The sequence below is a fragment of the Saccopteryx bilineata genome, chromosome 1 (genome assembly GCF_036850765.1).
Source record: "Saccopteryx bilineata isolate mSacBil1 chromosome 1, mSacBil1_pri_phased_curated, whole genome shotgun sequence".
Taxonomy (NCBI): Eukaryota; Metazoa; Chordata; class Mammalia; order Chiroptera; family Emballonuridae; genus Saccopteryx; species Saccopteryx bilineata.
This window is the reverse complement of record NC_089490.1, coordinates 43,490,206-43,509,997: the sequence shown is the minus strand read 5'-3', so window position 1 is coordinate 43,509,997 and position 19,792 is coordinate 43,490,206. Positions and strand designations below refer to the sequence as shown.

At 37.3% G+C, this 19,792-nt stretch overlaps 1 protein-coding gene across 1 annotated transcript in view; it reads right to left on the bottom strand.

The window, feature by feature from the left end:
* Nucleotides 1–19,792, bottom strand: part of COL19A1 (collagen type XIX alpha 1 chain) — a 329,506-nt gene that overhangs the window by 175,709 nt on the left and 134,005 nt on the right. The window contains exons 11-13 of the mRNA XM_066252988.1: nucleotides 19,024–19,077; nucleotides 9,827–9,880; nucleotides 8,198–8,233 (exon numbers count right to left, since the gene is read on the bottom strand). Of these exons, the coding sequence (XP_066109085.1) occupies nucleotides 8,198–8,233; nucleotides 9,827–9,880; nucleotides 19,024–19,077 (144 nt within the window). The remainder of the gene's footprint in view (nucleotides 1–8,197; nucleotides 8,234–9,826; nucleotides 9,881–19,023; nucleotides 19,078–19,792) is intronic.

Genomic DNA, 19,792 nt, shown 5'->3' with positions numbered 1-19,792 from the left:
AATTGACCATATGTTGGGCCACAAAAACAATATCAGCAAATTCAGAAAAATTGAAGTTGTACCAAGCATATTTTCTGATCATAAAGCCTTGAAACTAGAATTCGACTGCAAAAAAGAGGAAAAAAATCCCACAAAAATGTGGAAACTAAACAACATACTTTTAAAAAATGAATGGGTCAAAGAAGAAATAAGTGCAGAGATCAAAAGATATATACAGACTAATGAAAATGACAATACGACATATCAGAATCTATGGGATGCAGCAAAAGCAGTGATAAGAGGGAAGTTCATATCGCTTCAGGCATATATGAACAAACAAGAGAGAGCCCAAGTGAACCACTTAACTTCCCACCTTAAGGAACTAGAAAAAGAAGAACAAAGACAACCCAAAACCAGCCGAAGAAAGGAGATAATAAAAATCAGAGCAGAAATAAATGAATTAGAGAACAGAAAAACTATAGAAAAAATTAATAGAACAAGGAGCTGGTTCTTTGAAAAGATCAACAAAATTGACAAACCCTTGGCAAGACTTACCAAGGAAAAAAGAGAAAGAACTCATATAAACAAAATCCAAAATGAAAGAGGAGAAATCACCACGGACACCGTAGATATACAAAGAATTATTGTAGAATACTATGAAAAACTTTATGCCACTAAATTCAACAACCTAGAAGAAATGGATAAATTCCTAGAAAAATACAACCTTCCTAGACTGAGTCAAGAAGAAGCAGAAAGCCTAAACAGACCTATCAGTAAAGAAGAAATAGAAAAAACCATTAAAAACCTCCCCAAAAATAAAAGTCCAGGCCCTGACGGCTATACCAGCGAATTTTATCAAACATTCAAAGAAGACTTGGTTCCTATTCTACTCAAAGTCTTCCAAAAAATTGAAGAAGAAGCAATACTTCCAAACACATTTTATGAGGCCAACATAACCCTCATCCCAAAACCAGGCAAGGATGACACAAAAAAAGAAAACTACAGACCAATATCTCTAATGAATATAGATGCTAAAATACTAAACAAAATACTAGCAAATCGAATACAACAACATATTAAAAAAATAATACATCATGATCAAGTAGGATTCATCCCAGAATCTCAAGGATGGTTCAACATACGTAAAACGGTTAATGTAATACACCATATCAACAAAACAAAGAACAAAAACCACATGATCTTATCAATAGACGCAGAAAAGGCTTTCGATAAAATACAACACAATTTTATGTTTAAGACTCTCAATAAAATGGGTATAGAAGGAAAATATCTCAACATGATAAAGGCCATATATGATAAACCATCGGCTAACATCATATTAAATGGCACTAAACTGAAGGCTTTCCCCCTTAAATCAGGAACAAGACAGGGTTGTCCACTCTCTCCACTCTTATTTAATGTGGTACTAGAGGTTCTAGCCAGAGCAATCAGACAAGACAAAGAAATAAAAGGCATCCATATCGGAAAAGAAGAAGTAAAGGTATCACTTTTTGCAGATGATATGATCCTATACATCGAAAACCCCAAAGAATCCACAAAAAGACTACTAGAAACAATAAGCCAATACAGTAAGGTCGCAGGATACAAAATTAACATACAGAAGTCAATAGCCTTTCTATATGCCAACAATGAAACAACTGAGAAGGAACTCAAAAGAATAATCCCCTTCACGATTGCAACAAAAAAAATAAAATACTTAGGAATAAACATAACAAAGAATGTAAAGGACTTATATAATGAAAACTATAAACCATTGTTAAGGGAAATCGAAAAAGATATAATGAGATGGAAGAATATACCTTGTTCTTGGCTAGGAAGAATAAATATAATCAAGATGGCTATATTACCCAAAGCAATATACAAATTTAATGCAATTCCCATCAAAATTCCAATGACATTTTTTAAAGAAATAGAGCAAAAAATCATCAGATTTATATGGAACTATAAAAAACCCCGAATAGCCAAAGCAATCCTAAAGAAAAAGAATGAAGCTGGGGGCATAACAATACCTGACTTCAAACTCTATTATAGGGCCACGACAATCAAAACAGCATGGTATTGGCAGAAAAATAGACACTCAGACCAATGGAACAGAATAGAAAGTCCAGAAATAAAACCACATATATATAGTCAAATAATTTTTGATAAAGGGGCCAACAACACACAATGGAGAAAAGAAAGCCTCTTCAATAAATGGTGCTGGGAAAACTGGAAAGCCACATGCAAAAGAATGAAACTGGACTACAGTCTCTCCCCCTGTACAAAAATTAACTCAAAATGGATCAAAGATCTAAACATAAGACCTGAAACAATTAAGTACATAGAAGAAGACATAGGTACTCAACTCATGGACCTGGGTTTTAAAGAGCATTTTATGAATTTGACTCCAATGGCAAGAGAAGTGAAGGCAAAAATTAATGAATGGGACTACATCAGACTAAGAAGTTTTTGCTCAGCAAGGGAAACTGATAACAAAATAAACAGAAAGCCAACTAAATGGGAAATGATATTTTCAAACAACAGCTCAGATAAGGGCCTAATATCCAAAATATACAAAGAACTCATAAAACTCAACAACAAACAAACAAACAATCCAATAAAAAAATGGGAAGAGGATATGAATAGACACTTCTCCCAGGAAGAAATACAAATGGCCAACAGATATATGAAAAGATGCTCATCTTCTTTAGCTATTAGAGAAATGCAAATCAAAACGGCAATGAGATACCACCTCACACCTGTTCGATTAGCTGTTATTAGCAAGTCAGGTAATAGCAAATGTTGGAGAGGCTGTGGAGAAAAAGGAACCCTCATACACTGTTGGTGGGAATGTAAAGTAGTACAACCATTATGGAAGAAAGTATGGTGGTTCCTCAAAAAACTGAAAATAGAACTACCTTATGACCCAGCAATCCCTCTACTGGGTATATACCCCCAAAACTCAGAAACATTGATACGTAAAGACACATGCAGCCCCATGTTTATTGCAGCATTGTTCACAGTGGCCAGGACATGGAAACAACCAAAAAGCCCATCAATAGATGACTGGATAAAGAAGATGTGGCACAGATACACTATGGAATACTACTCAGCCATAAGAAATGATGACATCGGAACATTTACAGCAAAATGGTGGGATCTTGATAACATGATACGAAGCGAAATAAGTAAATCAGAAAAAAACAGGAACTGTATTATTCCATACGTAGGTGGGACATAATAGTGAAACTAAGAGACATTGATAAGAGTGTGGTGGTTACGGGGGGGAGGGGGGAATGGGAGAGGGATAGGGGGTGGGAGGGGCACAAAGAAAACAAGATAGAAGGTGACAGAGGACAATCTGACTTTGGGTGGTGGGTATGCAACATAATTGAACGACAAGATAACCTGGACTTGTTATCTTTGAATATATGTATCCTGATTTATTGATGTCACCCCATTAAAAAAATAAAATTATAAAAAAAAACAAAAACAAAAAAAACCCATATTTATCTTTTGAACATTAATAAGCTATTATAACAGCTTATTATGTTTAAACAATAGATAATTTAGAACTAAACTAATTAGTGAATTTGTTATTCAAAAAAGGCTGCAAATACATCAAAGCGATTTGATTAACTTTTTTATTTTCAACCAGCTGTGTTTATTGAAAATATGCCTAGCAAGAGATACTTAGCTTTTTACCTTAATCTCATGACTGTCTTCCTGTTTCTAAGCTAGATAATGAAGTGATTGTCTCCCTTTTCCGCTCCCTCCCTTCTTTACTTCCTTCCTCCCTCCTTTCCTCCCTCCCTCATCCCTTCTCTTCCTCCTCCTTCTTCCTCTTAGCTGGTTTTTGAAGCAGTCACATTGAGGTTCTTTCCATATTATCTATGAATATGAATCTATAGAATGATTCAGATGCTATCAAATGGATGCCATTGTGGATTTTTCAATGGGATCTCATTGCTTCAAATAATAAGGGCGTTTAATGCACACTGCATTTGCGAACTACAGCACCTTTTGGTTGGTTCTCTCAGTAAGAGAAGAGGTGTGTCGTGTATTGGAGAGGGAAGTAATCTGGTGCTAGTCACTAGCAGTAGGAACACTTCAAGGTGGTGGGAGAGGGAAAGGTGGAGTAAGGAGTAAGAGCTGCTGTGAATTCAATGAATGAAACTGTTTATGGGCCTCTGGTTTTTGTTTCATACCATTTTCTCACCTTTGCCTCTCTTTATTCCTTTTATACTTGGCCTCTCTAACTCCTTTATCCCATTTCCTTCACTGAGACTCAAGTATATACAACCAGTTATAAGAAAAAGTATAGGCCCTGGCGGGTTGGTTCAGTGGTAGAGTGTCGGCCTGGCATGCGGAAGTCCCGGGTTCGATTCCCGGCCAGGGCACACAGGAGAAGTGCCCATCTGCTTCTCCACCCCTCCCCCTCTCCTTCCTCTCTGTCTCTCTCTTCCCCTCCTGCAGCCAAGACTTCATTGGAGCAAAGTTGGCCCAGGCGCTGAGGATGGCTCTATGGCCTCTGCCTCAGGCGCTAGAATGGCTCTGGTCACAATAGAGTGACGCCCCAGATGGGCAGAGCATTGCCCTCTAGTGGGCATGCCAGGTGGATCCTGGTCAGGCGCATGCAAAAGTCTGTCTGACTGCCTCCCCGTTTCCAACTTCAGAAAAAAAAAAGATAAATCGAAACAGAAATATTTAATTAAAATAGATGAGTAGGTTTATATATTGAATTTTTGAAATGAAATGGTTCTACATAATTTTTAAAATTTTAAATAATAGCAAAAGCACGGTTATCTACAGGAAAATAAAAATGCCAGTGATAAACAAGTGTTCAACTTTCCCCACCTTATTTATTCAGGGCAGTTCGGGTCTGTATGCTTAGTCTCTGGAACTTTATGTGCTGGGCTTGCCAGCACTGTGTGTCCTGCTCAAGGCGGGACTATCGATGGACTTGCTGGTGGGTCGTAAATGTGGATGGAGATGGAAGGTCATCTTTTATAATCAAGTAATCAGGAACCAAACCACAGGTACTAACAGAGAGGCTGCATTTCCTGGAAGTGCTTCCAAAAGTAATGAGTTGGGTATTTTTGATACAAATACTGAGGTAATGTTTGCTCAAACTCTAAAAGAGGAAGCTGTGGAGAACAGTATTCCACCAGCTTTCAGGGTATCAGTTCCCATTTGGCTGAACATTGGATGTGTTTGGGAACAATTTTTTTTTCCATAAGTGAGAAACAGGGAGGGAGAGAGACAGACTCTTGTATGTGCCATGACTGGGATCATCCAGCAAGCCCCCTACCAGGCAATGTTCTGCCCATCTGGGGCATTGCTCTGTTGCTCAGAAACCAAGCTATTTTAGCACCTGAGGCAAAGTCATGGAGCCATCCTCAGTACCCAAGGCCAACTTGCTCTAACTGAGCCATGGCTGCAGGAGGAGAAAAGATAGATAGAAAGAGAGAAGGGAGAGGGGAAAGGTGAAGAAGCAGATGGAAACTTCTCCTGTGTGCCCTGACGAGGACATTCACATGCCAGTTTGATGCTCTACCACTGAGCAAACTGGCCAGGACCAGGAACAATTTAAAATGACCAGAGAATCTGACCTTTTCGGCATAGGGTGCAACCTGGAAATTGGAGTATTAAAGCCCCTTGGGTAATTCTGAGGTGTGCTGTAAGTGGAGAAGGACTGATCTACAGAGTGGGACAGAGTCTGCAGCACAGCTCAGGACTGGGTGTGAAGTCCTAGTGACTCAACGTGTGGTCTGAGGACCAGAGGCACCTGCAGTCTCTAGTTATAAATGTAGAATCTCAGGCCCCCACCTCAGACTTACAGAATTGAATATGCATTTGAACAAGACCCCTGAAAGTTCCTGTGCACATTAAACTTTGAGATGCATTAAGCATCTGAGCCCACAGGAGTCCTTGAATGGCTAGATGAAGGCTATAATTAAAGGTGCCTTCCTAGCCCCAATCTCCTCCACTGAACCAAGTAGGCTTCAATCTTAATTTAGTTTCACTTCTATGTTTCCCTAAGGGAAAGCAATCTTTCTTCATTACCATACATTAAGTTGAATTTGAGATGAAAACCAGACTTCTTCAAAAGTCTAAAGGAATTTTCCAAGTACAAAGAAAGCTTGCTCCATGTCAGTGCCCATAAACAGTGGCTTTCAACTCCAACTGCGTATTTAGAGCTACCTAGAGAGCTTTTTAAATATACCAGTTCCACATCACATCTATTGAATTAACATTTCTGGGGGTAGAGGCACACACTGGTATGTTTTAAAGCTCTCCAGTGGAGTTTAGTGTGCAGCTGGCTTTGAAAAACACTGTGAATGTACTCTAAGTTTATCAACTCCTACCTACCCGTGCTTCCTTTAATTCAAGTAAGTGGAGTCAGTCATTTTGGCTTCCTCGAAGACTGTTATCAATCACTTCATTAAAATGTATCAATCTACATTATAAGATCAATTAAATATTTAGTGCATGGTAATTTGGTATTTATTTAGGGTCATCCCTATTTCAGAGTTAACAGTTGATTACTTACATCAATGACAAGTATATAGAGAATTATTCCCAAACAGCATTACTATTTTACATTATGAAACGAAACATTTCATTGTCTTTTTGCCTTGACATATCTTTAGATAGGTATAAAAATTAGCTTGTCCTCCATCAGTATCTGCCAGGGGAACAGAGCAGAGACATCTATAGGGTGCTACCTGGCAGGAAGACATCTGCTGTCATTAAAAATCCTTGGAACGGATACAGTCTAATATAATTTTATGGGTGCAGGGCCAAAATTGCACATCATGTAAAAAAGATACACATAAAATGCATTTTTATCTTCAAATACAAGTTGAAAGCAACTAGGAAATCAGGTAGCTCAATGAAGTGGTTGAGCATATAATTTATTTGAAAAAAATAAGCGTGTAGCTTAAGTAAAAATGAGCAACTTAACCCTAAGTCACTGCCAAATAATTTTTAAATAAACTCCATATAGGATAAAAGTTGAGTAATATGCAGTTAAGACCTACTTTACATAAAGAATTTTTATTTCCATTTTGAAAATAAAAACTTCAAGCACAGAATTCTACTGCAAATTGAATTTGGTTATTCTTAAGTCATCTGTTTGGTTCTTTAAATTTCCCATTTATAAGTAAATATTTGTCCTTTAAGTAAGCATTGCAAAGATTATTTGTGTAATATCTGTGTAAGACACTACTAAGGTATTATAGTTCAGAATGATATTTTCAAGTATAAAGTTACATGTAACTGCTATCAAAGCCATATAGCCTTTGAGATTCTTGTGCTGCCCTGTTGGGAAGGGCTCTATCCCGATGCTAGAAGACTTCTTTATACATGACCTTCTATAATCAGGACAGGTCTTTGATAACTGATGATTTAAATTCTTAATTTATGTCATTAGGTAATACCAACATTAAATTTGAGAGACCTCAGGCTACAAATGATCTTATTTTTAAATTCTTCTTCTTTTCCATTAGGCGTAGAGTCATTCTTAAACCAAATCTTTAAGTTAAATGAGACTTCTTAATGGCCTATGAACAAAATCTATAACAGTAAATTGTATCTAAATTTAAAAGCATTACACATTTATGATTAAATGCTTAATAAATGATGAACCATTTAAAGGAGAATAATCCCATTATGTGTACATTATAAACTTTTCTCATAAATCTGTTACTGAAATGCCACCATTTTATCATTTGCAAATCTTAGAAGTAAATCATATAGAAAATACAACAGTCCTAGACAGGTTTGAAGGAATATGAATCCACTTAAGTAGGTAGCTGTTTTTATCATTGAGTGATAATGGTTTATTTCATTCTTTTCTTGTTTTTAGAGTAAGTAGAACTGTCTCTGCTTCCATTAACTTTAAGTGTTATGTTACATATAATCAAACATTTAAGACTCAAGATTATAAACCATGTAAAAGGAAGAGAAAGTTGATCAGGACAGGTGCTGCTTCCAGACTTTTCTAGTAACTATCTATAACCTCAGGTTAAGTACTTCACCATTGGGAGTAGATGCCCCATCTTTAACATTTGGACGTTTGGTTAGTTCCACCCTGAGGTCACTATCAATTCTCAAAATACCCTTTGGCTCAAATTCTGGTTTAGTCATGATGTAGTATAAATAATAAATAGAATAATGTATTTCAATTTTGCATTTTTATTTCAAGAATACTTACAGTTAAGGCTGGAGGCCCTGGAGGTCCTATATCTCCCTAAAATAGATGAATGAAAAGTTGCAATTAGCAATAGTCTTTTTTTACACATGATATTTATAAATTTTCTGAATGGATAGCAGCAATATATAGATAAATCTTGAAATGAAAACAGAAGTTTATCTTGATAAAAGTCTCTGCACAGTAAAAAATGGATCATGTGCTTTTAGCTCTCATGATATAACTATCACCTGGGCACCCCCATGCATTTTTGCAAAACTTTTTATAAAAAGTAAAAATAATTTAATTTCTATTCTTTTGTCTACTAATTCAAAATAAGAAAGAATATCTCTTCAAAGATGACTACTTGCCAATGGCACAGCTGGGAAGTGTCACAATGAGAGATGATTTTTCTGACAAAGTCAGTTTGAGGATCAGCAGAAATAATAAGTGGATGTCCCCACTTCATGCCTCCCAGCTGCAAGAAGTGGTCCCACTGCCTCTTCTAATGCTCTGCTGAATTGGCATTGTACTTGCCGTCAATTGTAAGAGGCTTTGCTTAGATGTATGCATTTTAAAATACTAATATTTCTTTGCTGACATTTGTGAATACAGATTACCAGGTGGATGTTTTGAAAACTATTCAAAATCTTTAAAAACAATCATTCATCTAAAAGTTCGCTATTTTCTGATTTTTAAATATGTCACCTATATGCTTTATTTTATCAGCATGCTTATTTAGTTCGTAAGAACTCTTCGTCATTAAGACCAAGCATCACTGCTCTGCTCCTTGTCCAAGTAGACATGATGATGCTGTGCAGCATGGGGCAGTGGGACCTTGCATTCTCATGTCGGGGCTATCTCTAGGACTTTCTCTTTTCTCATCTAATATGGTTGCCTCAAAGGTGAAGAGTTAGCATTCTGCAATCATTATGGGGATTACACATAATTTGGGGAATCAATCATTGTTAGGAAACATCGATGAAGTTTAAACCACTCACTGAGGTCTGATTTATAAGACCGGCATTCATGCAGAGGTAAATATTAAAGACAGTCAGGGATTTCTAACTGCACTGATGGTGGAGAACAAAATATAGTGCAAAACACCCATGCACACACTTCTCATCAAACTGAGATCATCCAATGACATTGTGCAAATGTCTCTTGCTTTTAGTATTTCTTCATTCTCTTTTCAAGGTCAACTGCCAATATGCCATTATAAAATGGCATTCAAGAAAAGGTGGCAGGAAATGGAGCATTTAGATTAAGACTGGGAAACAAAATTAGTCTCCTTTCTCCCAAAGGCCACCTGCTTCACCATTACAGTAGCAGCTCAGTGCTACTGGCAAAGTTCCCTGATACAGGACATGGTTGCTAATTTGGTGATGGAATACCTTAATGCTGTTAAGCAAAGGAGAGAAAGGGGAAATCGTATAAACAAATTAATGTTGACTAGAAATTGTGCATTTAGTCTCATCAAACTAATTAAAAAAAACCAAAAAGGCTTTTCTAATTCAGATGCTTTTATTATAACAGCCTTTTGTTAATTTTAACAAAATTAATTTTGGCAGTTAAACAATATCAATGAAAAATTACTGCATAGGTACTCAGAATTTCTTAAGAAAAGGTCATTCTTCTTGGTGAATATGATACCTTTTCTCCTTTGGGGCCGGGTGGACCACGAGGACCCAAGTCACCTTTCAAACCCTGTACGAAATAGAAAACCAATGTGATTTCTATACACAGTGCACAAAAAGCTTCAGTTTCAAAGAAGTCATTAGTCATAAAACAAATCATAATTTACTGAAGTCCCAAACCCCATTCTTCAGTGTGTAGTCCAGAGAGAAAGAGAGACAACTGGCAGTAAAATGACGAGCAACATCTGCATGGTGGTGGGTACAGATACATTAAATCAGTGTGAGTCCTCAACACTTCCTATTTCTGCAACTCGGCTTCCTGCTAAAATTACATTAATTCACCATCTGGGAGAACATCATTTTGATCTATATGAGCTTTTAAGTATTCACTTTGGATTAAATTTGTAGATGTTGTAAATACCTCTGATTTAGCACTGATTTTGGCCTTTATAAAGCTTGTCCCCAGAATTCAAGATTTAAATCAAAAACACTATGTCCATTTCAAGAAATCTAATTGTGGGGAGTGAGTAAAAGATACATTCTTTTCCTATCACTCACAAAACTGGAGCTGAAATGTAATCTCTTTCTTATTTTAAAGTATGTTTTCATTCTCTAAACATACTTATAAAGTTATCAAATAAAACTATATAAGACATGGCATATCAGATAAATATATTCATGAATATTCTAGACTCTTGGGTGTTTTTGTGGGTATTTAGTTTATCTGACTCAAAAATGATAGCTTCTGCCCTGGTCTATTAGCTCAGTTGGTTAGAGTATTATACCTATTTGCCAAGGTTGAGGGTTTGATCCCTGGTCAGGGCACATACAAGAAGTAACTGATGAATACATAAATAAGTGGAAAAATAAATCAGTCTCTCTCCCCCCTCCCCTTTTTTTCTCTCGCTCGAAAAAAAAAAAAAAGTAAGAATACCCTAGCAGATTTTACAAAAGGGGGTCAGATCTACAGCCAAATACAATCACAGTGTAAACCGAGTTGGACACCCTGACTGTGTGATAAACAGGAAAACCGTCTTTCCTTGTATTTAATTTAACACCTTGAATGAGGGAAGGACAATAATGAGAAAAGAAATATTGAGAAGCCACACAATGCACAGTAAACTTAAGTGTATTCTATTTTGACCTGAAGGATCCAGCTATAATTGCTCTGACATTTTGCGGTAAATAAACGCCAAATGCCATCACCTGTATGCTTACTCCATAGAGAAGCCAATGATAAATTGAAAGGAACAAAAGAAAACTGGATACTTAAAGTCTTTTTCGCAGACAGTAAATGAAAACTGCAGTCTTACACTTAAAAAAAAAATTAATGGATGAAAACAACATCTGATTGCCAAAAAACCTTTGTAGTTGCATAAACACCTCTGTGGATGTCATTTATAACTGTGTTTCTCCCATCATTACCTTGGAGTATTTATAGAAAAAGGATGTGTGAAAAATTAAAATCATATTTGAGATGTGATATTCTCTTGTTATCTGAATTACCCATTTCATCCCAAATCAAGTAACACATACTTTATTTACATATGCCTCTGGTATCAAACTTAGCGCCTACATATTCTGAACACTTGCAGGAAAAAAACTGCTAGTCCTGTGAACTAGATTTAGATTTTATTCTAAACTCATTCATTCATCCATCCATTCAGTCAGTAAACATTTAGTGTGTACCTGTGTGCAGTCACTCGCCTAACCTTCAGACTCGCACTGCCCAATACAGTAGTCATGGGCCGCAGGGACGGAGCTTTTGAGTCCTTGAAATGTGACTAGTCTGAATTGGAATTTGCTGTACGTGGAAAATACTACTGGATTTTTAATATTAGGTACAGAAAAAAAGAATGTAAATTACTTAATATTTTTATGCTGATTAGATAATACATTTTGGATGTGGGATTAAATATGTTATTACAATTACTTTCACCTTTTTATTTCTACTTTTCTTAATGTGACTACTAGAAATGTTTATATTTACATGTGTCTTGAGTTTATAATATTATATATTAAAATAATAGTATATATATACATCATATAATATACAACATAATAATGTATTACTATTAGATAATGGTATATAGTGATATAAAAACAGAACAAGAAATTCACAGAGACTCTCCTTGACCAAACTTTAGTCCAGTTTCCCTGAGCTCTCCACGGACGAGGCCTCAGCCTTGGTCCCCATCTGGTCCTCCGCCCTTGATATCTGCTCAGGCTCCTCATCCCCCACATTTGACACCTTGGCCTGCCTTTAGCAAGCATCCTGGTGAGTCATCAATAACCCTTGATGTCTGCTCTTTGTAATTTTCCGTTCACTGACGCAATCACTCTGTGGGCTGGGTATAAATCCCACTTGTTCTGGTTGTATCCAGGGCTGAACTCACTCTCTTCCCTATTGCAAGACCCCTACTGCAACAGTCTTGAATAAAATGTCTTCCTTACCATTTTAATATTTCTTTTCTTTAACAGAATCAAGGTCGTGCCTTTATGGAACTCATGATATAAGAAAAGGGTGACTGGCAATAAACAGGTCACCAGACTGAATGTGACCAATGTGAAGGAAGAGAGAACTGCTTCTGCAGCTGGGGTAGTCAGAAACAGCCTCTGCGTGAAGTGGACATTCTTTATTTCAAAAGACCTAGTCAATGTTGTCAAGGTCCATCCATGTTATTGTAAATGACAACATTATACGGAGTGAAATAAGTAAATCAGAAAAAAAAAAAAAACTAAGATGAATCCATACATAGAAGGGACATAAAATGAGACTCAGAGACATGAACAAGAATGTGATGGCAACAGGGGCGGGAGATTGGGGGAGGGGGGAGGGGGTGAAGAAGGAGAGAGGGGTTAGGGGAGGGGAGGGGCACAAAGAAAACCAGATAGAAGATGACAGAAGACAATTTATCTTTGGGGGAGGGGTATACAACACAATCAAATGTCAAAATAATCTAGAGATATTTTCTCTCAACATATGTACCCTGATTTATCAATGTCACTGCATTAAATTTAATAAAAAAAAAACTGAAAAAAAAAAAAAAAAGACCTAGTCATACAATGACCCTGGGGAAAACCACTGGGGTAGAGGGAGTAGCCAGCAAAAACGCCCCCAGGGTAAAAGAAGTGTCCAGCAAGCAGCTAAGGAGGGGAGATGACGGCAAGGTCAGCCAGGGTCATGGCACATGGAGAACTGCAGGCCATGATAAGGATTGGTTTTGCTCTAAGTACAACTGGAAGCCACTTATTGTTTTAAGCATGAAAATTACATGATATGATTGTGTTTCAAAAATAAATCACTTGGCTACAGCATGAAGAAAGATTGAAGGCAGCAAGAGTGGAAACAGAAAAGGGGCTATTACAGCCTTCCAGGCAAGAGAACAGGAGGGCTGAGACAGGGTAGTGATGGTGCAGATGGAGAGAAGAGGTCAGAACTGGCGCATGCTGGAAGGCAGGGCTTGCATATACGCACTGTGTGCTGGAAGTGGGGACAGGGCAAAGGAGGCGTCGAGGCTGATTTGCACTTGGCTTAGTAACTGGCTAGGAGATTGTGCATTTACTGAGCTGAGAAATGTATTAAAAAGAGGCTTTTTTTTATTGGTGTAAACATTATCCATGAAGAAAGAGATGACTGAGAAAGATATCAGGCATCCGTTCATTCAACAAATACTATTAAATATTTATAAACATGCAACACTAAACTACATAGGAATATGAAAACATTATTTTTAAAAATAGAAGGACACATTAAATGCAATATTCAGGAAAATGGTTAACTCTGGGTGGGGCATGGGATTACATTGAGTTCTGGGTAGGTTGGTATTCCAGTTATTACTAGGATTCATAATCATCACAGATGTGACATGTTACATAGATATTTTTAGGCACAAAATGATACATTAATTTTTTTTTTCAGTATTTCTGCCTGACAAATTAACCTTAACTACCACTTCTTGGAAGGTACTTACTGACCATTGATTCAGCTAACTATCCCTAGTTCAATCACTATGGTCAGGAAGGAGGGCAGGGGGGATAATGTACCCAATTACAAGTTACTGTAAATAATGAGTGCTATTACAGAAGTAATAGTTGCCATTACTATTACTATTACTGAAGGGAACAGTTGCCAGAGATGCCTAAGGTCTACTGGAGGTCGAGTTCAGAAGAGTCAGGAAGGGAGTCACATTTTATGCATAATCTTGAGTAAGTTATTAAGCTGCCCTATAAAATATGTATAAATAATAGTTATCTTGAAAGGTTGTTCTGAGAATCATATGTTGGTAAAAACACTTAGCACATGGTAAGTACTTAATGAATGCTGCTTTTACTTTTCAAGTCCAAGTTGAATGGATAATTAATGGTTTGTTCTGTTTGGTTTTGTGCTCGCTTTGATGGATATGTAACAACTGTGCTTTAACTCACATATAAGTATAAAATGCAATTGAGAAGTACTACATTTGTCAAGCTTCTACTTTTATAGCCACTGAAGTGGGCCCACGTAACTCATGTCTTCCTGTGACAAAATACTATGTTTTTAAGGCCATGGTATCATAACAGGCTCCAAAAAAACAGATCTGTAATGCTTTTCTCAAGTGCAATTTTTCTCTTTATGTCATGCCAGTGCTGCTATCAATGGTTATTGAGTACCGGGGAGAAAAAGACACAGCACTCACCATAAAGCATAAAGAATCAAATGGAACAGATTCTGAATCCAATATGGAATAAGATAGGCATCTATTATCAAGGTTCTCAATAAAACCGACGCATATAAAGATTCTCACAAGCACAGTAGTTGATTCTGTATGTTATGCAGAGACAGGACCTCATGCAAAGGCCAGAGAAAAGCTGAAGGACAATAAAAACCACATTGATAAGAGCAGGTGGACTATGAAATTAATTCTTGTTGAAAGATGCACTCATGATATGTAGCATCTTTAAATATCAGATGATACAAAATAATGTTATCTGTTAACATCAATTTTAATGCATCAATGAATTCTTTATCCATCTTCCACTGGCTGCCTCTTATTCCCTAGCAATGGCACCCGCTGTTGCCAGCTGATGTCTCAGCTTTGCGATCGCAATATTTTTGTATTTAGTATTACAGATTGCATTGGTATAAGGAGATTAACGTTATTATTTTAGGAAAGTCAGATGCTGTAATTCTGATAAGAGAAGTTTGAAAGACAATAATAAAGAGGCAGAGGAAGAGACTAAACTCAATGATTTAAATCTACTTTTCTAAGATTATGTAACTCCATGAAAACAAATAAATGAAAAGCTATTTCAATTAGAAATGAAGGTGTTGTATTTAGCACAGTTTCTAAAACTAGCAAATGTATACACAGCTCTTAACTGTAATGTGAGGCACTGTTCTACATGTTTTACAGATGATTAGCCCTGTGATCCTCAAAACTAGCCTAAGAGTTAAGGCTGTGAGTATTAAGATTCCATTGTGCCAATGAAGAAACGGAGTCAAGAGAGAGTAAGTAATGTACCGAGTAGTAGGACATCATTAACAGCCAGGCAATGGCCAAGCGGGGATTTGAGTCTGTGTAGTCTGGCTTCAAAGGTCATATTAATGATTTTTGGAAGACTCTCTATCAAGTTTGTTCTAAGATGCCATTGTTGAAGGTGTCTCACAGTAGATCACAATAAAAATTATTTAATTATAAACTAGAATGTCTATAAAGCTGGAGTCTTGTATTTTGAAGGCTAAATTCTAGCTATTTTAAATTTTGATAATTGCAATATATGTTTGTAATACATTATTCAAACTATATGTGCTTGGCTCAACACCTTTAGTGTAATACTCTAATACCCTGGAGATTAATATACAGTCTACACACACACAGAAAGAGAGAGAGAGAGAGAAATAGAGAGAGAGAAAGAGAGAGAGAAAGAGAGAGAGAAGGTCAAGTATGAACTTAAAAAGGTATCTTTTTTTTGTCCTAATGACTAAGATCTGCTACTGACATTTAGGTGGTGAGCCTCAAGGATGTTAAACATTCTGCTCTTGTAAGACAGTCCCATGTGGCAAAGAAATGTCTCACCCAAAATGCCAACACTCTCCCTTTGAGAGAGACTGAACCACTGAGGCCCTTTACCTAAGGTTCATGCTTTCTGAAGTGAGCTTGCACATTTAGTGGGAAAGCTGGCACAGAAGATATTATTAAAAGATATATTTACATCAAGATATGTAATATGAAAGAATATGGACTATTAAAAAGGCTTTTGATTCATCTGGTAGAAATATTAAATGCTTCCACTTTTCTCTGACTTGGACAGAAGTGGCGTGAGCTGGCGCATTGAATTGATCCACTCTGCATCCTAACGAAGTATTTCTAAAGTTATACTCCCCATCATGGCTTGACTTCTCTTCACACTGAAATAGCTATTATAATACCTTTCCTTCTCTAAGAATGTGTACCTGTGCTTGTGGAAAGTCAAAGTAAAGAGTAAACTGTCATAAATGTGGGATGATTTTAGTTTGCAGTCAGCTTATTTTAGCATTGGGAAGTAGTGACAAGTGTGCACGATTTATGGGAAAATGAGAGACTTTTCAGTTAAACATGTAGGGCTAAAGGCTGAGTTTACTGTTTTCTAAAAGAAAGTTGCTTAATTTCCCAAGCCCTTATTTCTTGACTCTGAAAACAGGCTAGCTAGCTCATAAAGCGGGGGGTGAGGATCAGATTTCCAATTCCTCTTGAAAACAGTTGATTGACTCTGGCACAATTCGCCACCACCATCCATGATATAGTAACAGAGCACTTGACTCCTGACTCCTAGGGAGAGTAGAGGGGAAAGAGGAGAACTCGCATACTTTTCTTATATCCCCTTCATCCTGACTCTTAAATATCTTTTGCAAAATTCAGGGAAGGAAAATATCACCTATATATTAATGAAGGAACCGAGAAAAGTTAGTTAACGTGCTCTGTTCTGCTTTACGATGTACCTAAAGCTAAGTTACGTTAAACAATGATGATGTTAAAGAAATAGCAGCCTGTGGTGGGGGCACATGAAGGAGGCTTCCAAGATCCGAAAGGTCATAGGGCTCCCTAGGCTGTGGGCTCGCTCCGCTCCACAGCAATATCACTATTTGTGCCCTCCCTTCCACCCTGTTACCCTCGTTCAGGCTCCAATTTCTTATATTTAAACTGTTATTATAACCTGTCAGTTTTTTAAAAATGAAACCTGAGCAAATTATTATTGAGAACATATTCACTTCAAACATTTACTAGGTACTAGGGATTTCAAAGAGAGTTCTTTGCTTTCATGAAGAGTAGTACAGGAAGTCATAACACAGGCAAAGGCCGCAGTCCTCTCTATTTTACAGAACACACTGTAAATCAACTCTTCACTTAACACAGCTTGGATCGCATCTCCCCTCTGTCCAGAGGAGGAAGGACAAACATCCTCACATACAGCACTTGCAACGCTGGCGCTCCAGCTGTTATCTCTGTCTTATTTTCCCTACAGTGCCTTACAAGTAGCAGGGATTCCAGAAGCCTGAAGGGAAGCTTTCAACTTCATCATAATTTTCAAGTTTGTAATCTTAATAATCTCTTTGTAGGAAATCATAGTTATGGGGATTTCAGAATCTATTCAGAGCTCATCACTTCACAGACTTGGAGAAATGATTTTTCTCATCGAGTGACAGAAGTGAAACACAATCTGGGCTCTGGCTTTCCACTCCAGGACCTGTCCCACTACAGCGGGTACCCGCGGTGACAGGGGCAGGGCTGTGACATTCCACGTCCTGGTGCATGGCAGGGAGGGAGAGAAGATGAGGAGGCTCCTCTAGCTCTGAGCCATTGGTGCCAATTCCCATTCTCTGGGGCATAAAAGTGACTTCAAAGGGGAGAGGAAAAAGTATGAGGGTCATATTAAAGGTGTGAATGCAGCTTCTTAGGAAGTAAATAAGAGTAAAGCTGGGGTGGGGGGATCAGGTCTCATGCCAGTGTGAACTGCCAAGGTTAACTACTAAGGTTAACATTGGGGTACTACTTCTCTTTTGGAGACAACCTCCAGAAGATTGCAGTAATCAGCCTCCCTCCCTACTGGAATGATCTACTACATACCAGGTAGGTTTCATAACAACTTGACAGTATTAAGAAATCAAAGCTGACTTTGTTGTTCTGTTATCCATAAATCAAGTAGTGTGGTCCTTCAGAACCTTTAGGAAACATTTTTATGCAAGAAAACAAAGAAAATTGAGGGTAAAAAAAAAATAAGATTCTCATTGTGGACACTTTCCATAGTGAAGTTAGTGCATCTATATAGTAAATGGTGAGTTTGATGACCTGAAGTAAGATTACTCTACATCGCTGAAGAAAACCTAGATTTGGGCTATCCTTTAAATTTTATCATAAGAATCAAAGCAAAGTTCCAGAGGATAATTGTCCTAAGGGGAAGGGGAGGAGATAGTAGGATCAGAGGGTGTTACAGGCAAGAATATCCATGAGTCTGAAGAACCACATGCAGTGCAGGGTGAGCAATACAGACACGTTTCCCTTCCTTTCTTCCCTTTCTGTTCATCACTGTGTTCTTACCTATACAGACCCTCCAGCAGATGGAGATTTGAGGTAGCATGAAAAGTGAACCCTGTGTGAGAACACAGGCCACAGCAGAATGTCAGAAGAAACAGACAGAGAAAGAAGACTAGGAAATATACAGCCAAAATAATAAGGAAGAAAGGGCTGCTAAGGATGACACAAACATGAAATACAGTTGATCCTTGAACAACACAGGTTTGTACTACACGGGTCCACATAGACATGGATTGTTTTCAATAATTACCTGAACTGTTCCCGATACGTGGTAGAGAGCCAGTGGATGTGGAAGGCTGGCTGTATACACTGATCTACGCCACTTTATAGAGTGCTTACACATCAGGGGACTTTGGTCTCCATGAGGGTGGGAGGAGGGGGTGTGTCCTGGAAGCAGCTAAATTTTGGGGGAGTCAAATGTTATATGCAAATCTTTGACGGTGCAGGCTTAGAAGCTCCTATTCCCCACATTGTTCAGGGATCAACTGTACATAAAGTCAAGGAACTACCTGTTGTGAAATTAAAAACACTGGGCCTCTATTGAGCCATGTGAAAAATTGCTTTGATTCTTTTGGTTGAATCTTAATAGCATTAGATAGACAGCATATTTCACAGGCAAAATGTAAAGAGTATTAGAAAAAAAGGGAGGTAGGCTTACATCTTGTCCACTACTGCCAGCCAGACCAGGATCTCCTCTGTCTCCTTGTTCACCCTAGAAAGAAACAATTCATACAAGGAAAAATATTATATCATATATAAGAACCTTTACTAAGAAAAAACAAGAGTTACACTGTTTGGGTATTTATAACAATGTAATTACTTTGCTAATCCCTTGAAAGAAACATGTATTAAAAAAGACAATTCTGAGTACTAGAACCAAATAGAGATTTAAAGGTTCAAAGAAAAACTGCATAAAAATGATTAGAGAAGAAATAAAACAAGGATTATTTATTCGCTTCTATATGCCTCAAGGAACTTTCTGAAGGGTAATTTGACAATATATATCAAGGGTTCTAAATCTGTTCATTTCATGTGGCTCAGTGATTTCACTTCTAATCAGAGATGAAAAGTTTTAGACACTAAGACATAGAGTACACTGCTATTTACAATCATAAAAGAAAGAAAAACAGTCTAAGTGTCTAACAATAGAAAACTGGTTTAAAAATATGGTATAATGATACAATGAAATATGATGCAGACATTAAAATCATGTTTATGGATTTTATTTTAAACTATAGAAAAGTTCTTATGATGTAGAAAATAAGATACAATTAATGGATTGACAAATTCAGTGAATAAATGCCAATCAGTACCTATTTTTATTACTCTAAAGCAGTGGTAGTCAACCTGGTCCCTACCACCCACTAGTGGGCATTCCAGCTTTCATGGTGGGCGGTAGCAGAGCAACCAAAGTATAAATGAAAAGA